The 7,840-nt window shown below is 45.7% G+C and overlaps 1 protein-coding gene and 1 pseudogene across 1 annotated transcript; one reads left to right on the forward strand and one right to left on the reverse strand.

Annotated features, from left to right (window-relative positions):
• Nucleotides 1-215: 215 nt before the first annotated feature.
• Nucleotides 216-2,027, reverse strand: LOC142204578 (E3 ubiquitin/ISG15 ligase TRIM25-like). The gene is made up of 2 exons (XM_075275893.1): nucleotides 1,004-2,027; nucleotides 216-841 (listed from the first exon to the last, which is right to left on the reverse strand). Exons 1-2 carry the CDS (start codon nucleotides 2,025-2,027, stop codon nucleotides 216-218), a joined length of 1,650 nt encoding a protein of 549 aa, XP_075131994.1.
• Nucleotides 2,028-3,284: 1,257 nt separating this feature from the next.
• Nucleotides 3,285-3,415, forward strand: LOC142205682 (U2 spliceosomal RNA; annotated as a pseudogene).
• Nucleotides 3,416-7,840: the final 4,425 nt, after the last annotated feature.

A 7,840-nucleotide genomic window follows, 5' to 3' on the forward strand; every position in this document is an offset into this window, starting at 1 on the left:
AATCACATCGGGAAGGGAGGTGCTTTAATAAATGTAACAATCTAATTTTTATCAATGCCAGAAGCAGCCAGTAGAGGGAGCTCTATTTAAATGACTTTGCCAATGAAAACAGACTCCTCCTTACAATCCTGTGGGAGACCCGTGACTTCCTGCTACGTTAAATGGCCCACACAACCCCATAGAAAATAATGGTTCGGTTCTATTCAAAAAGACCGTTAAGACTTTACTAATGACTTTGGTGAGAAGTTTTCCTCTTTGATGAATTTATCCCAACTCTTCTCCCCCTCTAATATCTTTATATAGCCTTTAAATACCCATAATACTGCATGAAGGGGCTCGGTGAAGGTGGCAGAGAAGGTGTGTAAGTGTCTGATGGGGTCACACAGCTCATAAAAGGACAACTGCCCGGCCTCATAATCCAGATATATCCTAACTCTTGGACCGGAGATAAAGGGAGGAATCTCAATCGCTTGAAACTCATGTAGCACTGAACATTGATTATTACACACAAGGCGCTCTCCACACAAACACCAAGACTTGTTATTATACCCAATGTATGACTTATCTCCTCTCCTGTCTATACTGGGATAACACATCCCCACCCTACCCTGATATGATCCACTAACCTCCACATCCCAGTAATGTCGCCCTGAGGAAAAACTGTTAATACTCATCACCTGAGAACCCTGGAATCTCTCTTCTGATTTTGGATGATTCTGTGTCTTGCGTGTCCACGTTGCAGTTTTCATGTCATCTGATATACGGATATGATTACTAGCGGTATTTACATCCAGTAATATGTCTGCAGGACCCTGCCTATAGTTTACTCCATCTCCTGCACCCATTACCTTCCCCCCAACACCCCCAGTCCTGACTATTACATCATCGCCCCCATATTTTGCACCTGATTCAGGTAAATCCTGAATGTGACTGGGCAGAGATAGAGCACTGTGGGGTTGTGGCCTCATTTCTTCTGGTTTTGCGGGTGAGATGGTCTGTAGATATATCATTATATCAGCGAATCCTGCATGTAACATCCCTGTAATTCCATCCACATCTACATCATATGTCTTATCATGTCCCCCTGTGTCCTCATCACCTTCCCCCTTCTCAGGATCATACAAGTCACCTGTGTCTGGGTCCTGTAAGACAGTCAGTGGATCAGTCATGTTGCACAGCTCCTCAATGTGCATCATCTTCTTGGACAACTTGTCCTTCTTTATTTCCATCCTCTGGATCACATCAGACAATGACAGTGACTGCTGCTCCTCCTGTCTGGAGATCTCACTCAGGACCTTCTTCTCCAGGTCATATATCTGTCTCCTCAAGTCTATAAACAGGGCAGAGACTCTCTCTTCTTCTCGAGGTGTTTTTTCTTGGACTTTTCTCCAGTGATCCTTCAGGCTCTGGACTCTTTCCTCAGTCTCCTCTCTCTTTATGACCAGTTTCTGAAGAATATTTCTCAGTCTCCTCTTTTTCTTTTCAGAAGCCTCATCCAGCATTTCTACCTGATGTCTCTGATGTTCTCCAGCCAAACTGCAGGACACACAGATACAAGTATCATCCTTAGCACAATAATATTTCAAAAGTTCATTATGGATAGAACACTTCCTCTTCTCCAGTTTAGTGCTGGGATCAGTGAGGACATGTTCTGGTCCCTTGCTGTGGACTTTCAGGTGGTTGTCACAAAGAGACGCTTCACACATCAGACAGGATTTAACAGCAGGTACAGGAGAGTGAATACAGTAAGTGCAGAAGATCCCAGGGACATCCTCCTCATGTTGCTCTGTAGACAAGACACGTTCTACTACATTACGTAGAGTTATGTTCCTCTGCAGTACCGGCCGCTCCTGAAATTCTTCTCTACATTCAGGACAGGAATAAACTCCAGACTCGTCCTGTGTATTCAGATGCTGATCAATGCAGACCCGACAGAAGTTGTGTCCACATCTCAGGGTTACAGGATCTGTATAAAGGCTAAGGCAGATAGAACATTCCAGCTCCTTTTTTAGACCAGCAGACGCCATTGCTAAAAGCAGAAGATAGAAAAGAGCAAAATCATCCAGGGGGTGTGAATCAGATTTCGCAGGGTGTGACTGACTTTGTTCTTTGGATTGTATCTACAGATTCAAGCTAAGTTCTCTATACTGTACAGAAATATTTCAGGTTTTTTGCTTGTGCCTTTACTTTAGACCAGGGGTAGGCAACCTTCGGCACTCCAGATGTTTTAAGACTACAACTCCCAGCATGCATACTTTCTCTGCTGTTCTTGGAACTCCCATGGAAGTGAATGGAGCATGTTGGGAGTTGTAGTTTCACAACAGCTGGCGTGCTGAAGGTTGCTGACCCCTGCTTTAGACCAATGCTAAAATACAACCTCTCCCGTGTTCTCAATTGTTGCCTCTATAACCTGGAACTTACCCGTTGCTATCATTTCTATTTGTGTATTATTAGGGGCATCACCAGGCTGTATTGTAGGAACTTGTAGGATACACTGAGATGTGCGATATTAAAAGGGTTAATCTCATGTACAGTAGACTACCCAAATACATGTCTTATTAGAGCATTGACATGCCACAAAGCCTGGCTCAGGATCTCCCTCTACGAACCACAACATCTATATCTTTTTAGGCATTGTGCTATATAGAACTCGCTTTCTTCAGTGACAATTCATTAGCCCATTCTCCCTCCATTATTTATTCCAAAAGAGGTAAAGTGTACCATTGAATATTTCCCATGAATTAACTGTTAAAGGGTGGAAACTAAGAGGTGGTCTTAAGCTTCTTCATTTTCCAGGCCTCTGACTCCCTCTCTGAAGCAGAGATGAATGAGTCTATTCAACGGAGTTTCTCATGGCGCAGGTTCTTCTCCACCGCAAGAATGAGCAGAACGATTTGTTTTTAGCTTTCCTGCTTCCGTCTCTGCCTCCCATTGTATTCAAAATGTAGAAACTGTTGTTTTCCTCTGCGGACTTTCTGCTCCCAGTATACCTATAGGTATAGATTTCTCTCGCAGAATTTGGGACGCCCCCAGTGCTGTGAGAGAACTCATTTGTACACCCAAGAAAACCCGGATTTCTACCGAACGGCAGCACGGAGAAGACGTCTAAAGGTAAGAGAAGAATAGCCTTTCTTAAGGCTATTCCTACGTGTTAGGGAGAAAAAAAAAAGGGTATCCAATGATAGGATCCCTTTAACCCTTTCACTGCCAAGGGTCTCTGGAAATTTTGCACCTCCAGTAGCCAGAGCAATATTCACAGTTTTGAGATGGACAAATCAATCCTAAATTCTTCTCGGCCTTTTGGCTAAGATCAAGTGTAGTAACTGTTCTTATCAGAAGCAGACCCTGAGAGCTCTCATCGCCATGGGGGGACCTGGAGCCTGGGACTGTGGAGATGGGAATAAGAAAACCACTTGTGGCGTGTTGCTGGAAGAAGTAGCTAGTAACCGATTCTGCCAGTGGTAGCGGTGGGCCACTATAGGGGACCACTGAAGACTATGGATGCTGGCAACATGACCACCAGGTGCCACAGGATGGGTGCTTGAGGATCTTGGCTGGGGGTCGAGGTAGCGTCTTGAAGACCTCTAGTGCAGTGCCCTGGGGATGCCGAGTGACCCCTGGGGTGCCTTAAATCACTGGGATGGGATCCACTGGTTTTCGGCACATTGCTTCTGCACTATTACACCTTTGTGACACCCACTCCCTATGCCTGGTTTACCCAGTGCTGGGAAATTTTTTATAGATCTGGTGGGTAGACCGGGCCTGATTGGGCACTTTACCCACTTGTTAGTCTTTTTAACTTTGTTTTGTCACTCTCTGTCACTTTTTTGTGTGTCAACGAAGGGATACTGTATCTTTTTGGAACTCTCCCGACAGTCTGTGGGGGGTTGGGAGTCTGTAATGGGCTTCCCTCCTTCTTTTTTGTGACCTGCCTCTGCTTCGGCTGAGTGGAGAACTTATGCCTTCTGTGACCTGATGGCACCTGCGGCACCTTGCTATGATGCCCCTAGCCGTCACTACCTCTGTTGGTGTGCTGTCCCCGCCTTGTGCCAGCACGTGTCCCCTAACATTAGTCGGGCCCTGAGTTCCGTGCTTTGCTGTAAGGTCCACTTGACCACTGACGCATGGACAAGTGCCTGCATTCATGTACACTGCTTCTCTGTAATGACAGGCTGGGTGAAAGCTGGGGTGGCCTATCTCCTCTCCCAGCCCAAAATTCCTGGCAGGGCCTCTCTGAAAGCCTACTCCTCCGCTGCAACCTCGACCACACCTGCGACCTGTAAGTGCTTCAGCACTGGGGTGTGGAGACGTCAGCAGGTTACATAGTTACATAGTACATGAGGTTGGATGAAGACATCAGTCCATCAAGTCCAACCCATAACCCTACAATCCCCTACAGTGTAGCCTTAAGCAGAGTTCCCAACTTTCTTGTATGAATCTCAGTTTGGATTGCTACATTACATAAGGGGTTCCATTAGGACATGAAGCTTCTCAAACCTTTCACATCTTTGGCTTTAAGAATATAGAGTAGCTAAAACTAATTTTTCTCAGATATCTAAGAAATTGATGTTCAGCTACTAAAATATGTAGGAGTCAGACAAGCCAATGATTTCTAGCTGCTTTTATATTCTGATTTTAGCTTCATTTTTTTTCTCTTCATTTGCAAAACCACAGAGTTATTTAATATGAAAAAGAGTTGACAAACTGCTGTACATTTAAAGAAGCAGATAAGAATATTCTACCCAAAAGAAAATAAGTTAATGCAGCTACCTGAGCCTTGTATTTGTCTGGGGATGGAGCAACGGCAATGTGTGGTATTCCAAGGGATGCAGGTGTTATAGTAGGACCTAATGGGGGTAGTAGTCCCTCTGATAGATGAGCTTTTATAATGGTCACGGTAGCTGTAGTGGTGGTCCAAACTGCGGGGCACCTCTCATAGGACACAGAGCAAGTCAATTTTCAAAAGAAGGATAGCAAAAGACACAGTCCTTTGTTAACCAAAAGTTTCTTTACTGAGGACTCTCATAAAGTGCCGCAATACCTCACCATGATACAGTCTCATGTACAATACAGCGGGTGCATGTGAGGAGACTATCATATAGTGCCGCCATACCTCCCAGTGATACAGTCTCATGTACAATACAGTGGGTGCATGTGAGGAGGATTACCATATAGTGCCGCCATACCTCACAGTGATACAGTCTCATGTACAATACAGCGGGTGCATGTACGGAGGACTACCATATAGTGCCGCCATACCTCACAGTGATACAGTCTCATGTACAATACAGCGGGTGCATGTACGGAGGACTACCATATAGTGCCGCCATACCTCACAGTGATACAGTCTCGTGTACAATACAGCGGGTGCATGTGATGCAGGATTCCCTTGTACACTGACAAGTAATGGCTGATGCTGACACAACTTTCCTCAGATTTGGTATTTAGAGTATTGAGGAGACACAGTCCAGGTTATAGCTACAGAAGAGGGATCTTCACCAGTTGGCTCCCGGCGGGTGACTAATTTGGGGTATATGTAGTTACTCACGGTTACTGGGCCGCGGTATCCAATAGCCGGACGCAGACCTAATACATGTGGCCTGGAAACCACGGAACACTGGACTTGACCGGAGGCCTTCTTTAGGTCCAGGGATGCAGAAAGGCTCCTCTATAGCTGCTCCTTTCTGTCAGGTTCTCTCCTTCTTGGAGGCAGTAGAAGTATGGCTGTTATCCCCTCTGTATGGACTGGTGAATGGTCCTAGGAGACTCTGTATCTTACATGAGTTGTGAGAGTCACCATGTAGCTCCTAGGGTTTGGCAGGAGGAATCTGAAGGTTCTGCCTGGAGTTGGAGTAGCAGCAGGTGCTGTTACCTCACACACTACACTCTCCACAACATGGCTGCTCTGGCTTCCTTTCTCCTGCTAAGAGGAAGGCGGGGCTAAAGTCTCCACCCACAGCTTACTAGAAAGTTCTACAGAAGCTCGTTGTGCTGAAGCACATCAGCTTGGCCAACAGAAAAAAAACTTCCCCCGAGGTTAGGGATGCCATCCTCGATGTGACGGCAATGTGGTTTTCCCCGTTGCACCTGGGCCCAGGCATGTTGACATATGTGATAATGGCCGGAACCTGGTAGCAGATCTGGAGCTTGCCAGACTCAAACACGGTCCACACATGGCCCACGTTTTCAACTTGTTAATGCAAAGGTTATTTGAAACCTACACCGTTGTGCCTGATATACTGGTGAAAGTGCGGCCATTTTTGTAAGTGAAGAGTAGCCTCTGCTAGGCTGAAAACATTCAGAGCACACTCCTGTCATCTTCGCACCATTGGCTAGTGGAGGAAGACGAGGGAGATGAAGTGGCATGTCATGTCACTGTCCCACACGAGGCTTGAGGGGAAGTTCAGTGCATCCCATTGCTTCAGCACGGATGGTGTGAAGGGAAGTGGAAAATGGAGGAAATGGAGAGTGACCCTTACAGTTGGGGGCAGCGAAGTCATGCCAAGTAACACACTACCACACATGGCTGACTTCATGTTGGCTTGCTTTTCAAGAGACAAAGGCATAGTTCACATCATGGAGAGCAAACAATAGTGGATTGAACAAAAAATTGGATTGAGCTTATATAGCGTGACTGAATTGCTGTGTATTCCAGGTAGGTTTTGGGGTTAAACACCGTGAAAAACAGGATTGAGAATATGTAGTCTGACTGAATTGCTGTGTCTCCCACTTAGCTCTGGGGGGTACAGCATTAAAAACAGGTTTGATCATACATTGCCTGACTGAATGACTGTGTCTCCCACTTAGCTTTGGGGGGTACAGCATGGGAAAGCTGGATTTCGCGTATATAGACTTACTGAATGGCTGTGTCTCCCACTTAGCTTTGGGGGGTACAGCATTAAAAACAGGTTTGACCACACATGGCCTGACTGAATGGCTGTGTCTCCCACTTAGCTTTGGGGGGTAGAGCATGGGAAAGCTGGATTTCGCGTATATAGACTGACTGAATTGCTGTGTATACCACTTAGCTTTGGGGGGTACAGCATTGAAAACAGGTTTGACCACCTATGGCCTGACTGAATGGCTGTGTCTCCCACTTAGCTTTGGGGGGTACAGCTGAGGAAAGCTGGATATTGCGTATATGGACTGACTAAATGGCTGTGTGTCCCACTTAGCTTTGGGGGGTACAGCATTAAAAACAGTTTTGACCACACATGGCCTGACTGAATGGCTGTGTCTCCCACTTAGCTTTGGGGGGTACAGCTGAGGAAAGCTGGATATTGCGTATATGGACTGACTGAATGGTTGTGTATACCACTTAGCTTTGGGGGGTACAGCATTAAAAACAGGTTTGACCACACATGGCCTGACTGAATTGCTGTGTCTCCCACTTAGCTTTGGGGGGGGAGGGGGGGTGCTAGACACTTAAAAATTGGATTGCGCTTATATAGCCTGATTGAATTGCTGTGTTTCCCAGGTAGATTTTGGGGTTACACACCCTGGATATTTAGATTGAGCATACATAGCCTGACTGCATTTCTATGTATCCCACTTAGGTTTTGGGGGTACACACCATGGATATCTGGATTGAGCGTACGTAGCCGGACCTAATTGCTCTGTATCCCTGTTTTGGGGGGACACCGCCTGCAAAGCTGGGTTGAGCGTATATACAGTCCTATGAAAAAGTTTGGGCACCCCTATTAATCTTAATCATTTTTAGTTCTAAAAATTTTGGTGTTTGCAACAGCCATTTCAGTTTGATATATCTAATAACTGATGGACACAGTAATATTTCAGAATTGAAATGAGGTTTATTGTACTAACAGAAAATGTGCAATAT

The sequence above is a fragment of the Leptodactylus fuscus genome, chromosome 5, assembly GCF_031893055.1.
Source record: "Leptodactylus fuscus isolate aLepFus1 chromosome 5, aLepFus1.hap2, whole genome shotgun sequence".
NCBI lineage: Eukaryota > Metazoa > Chordata > Amphibia > Anura > Leptodactylidae > Leptodactylus > Leptodactylus fuscus.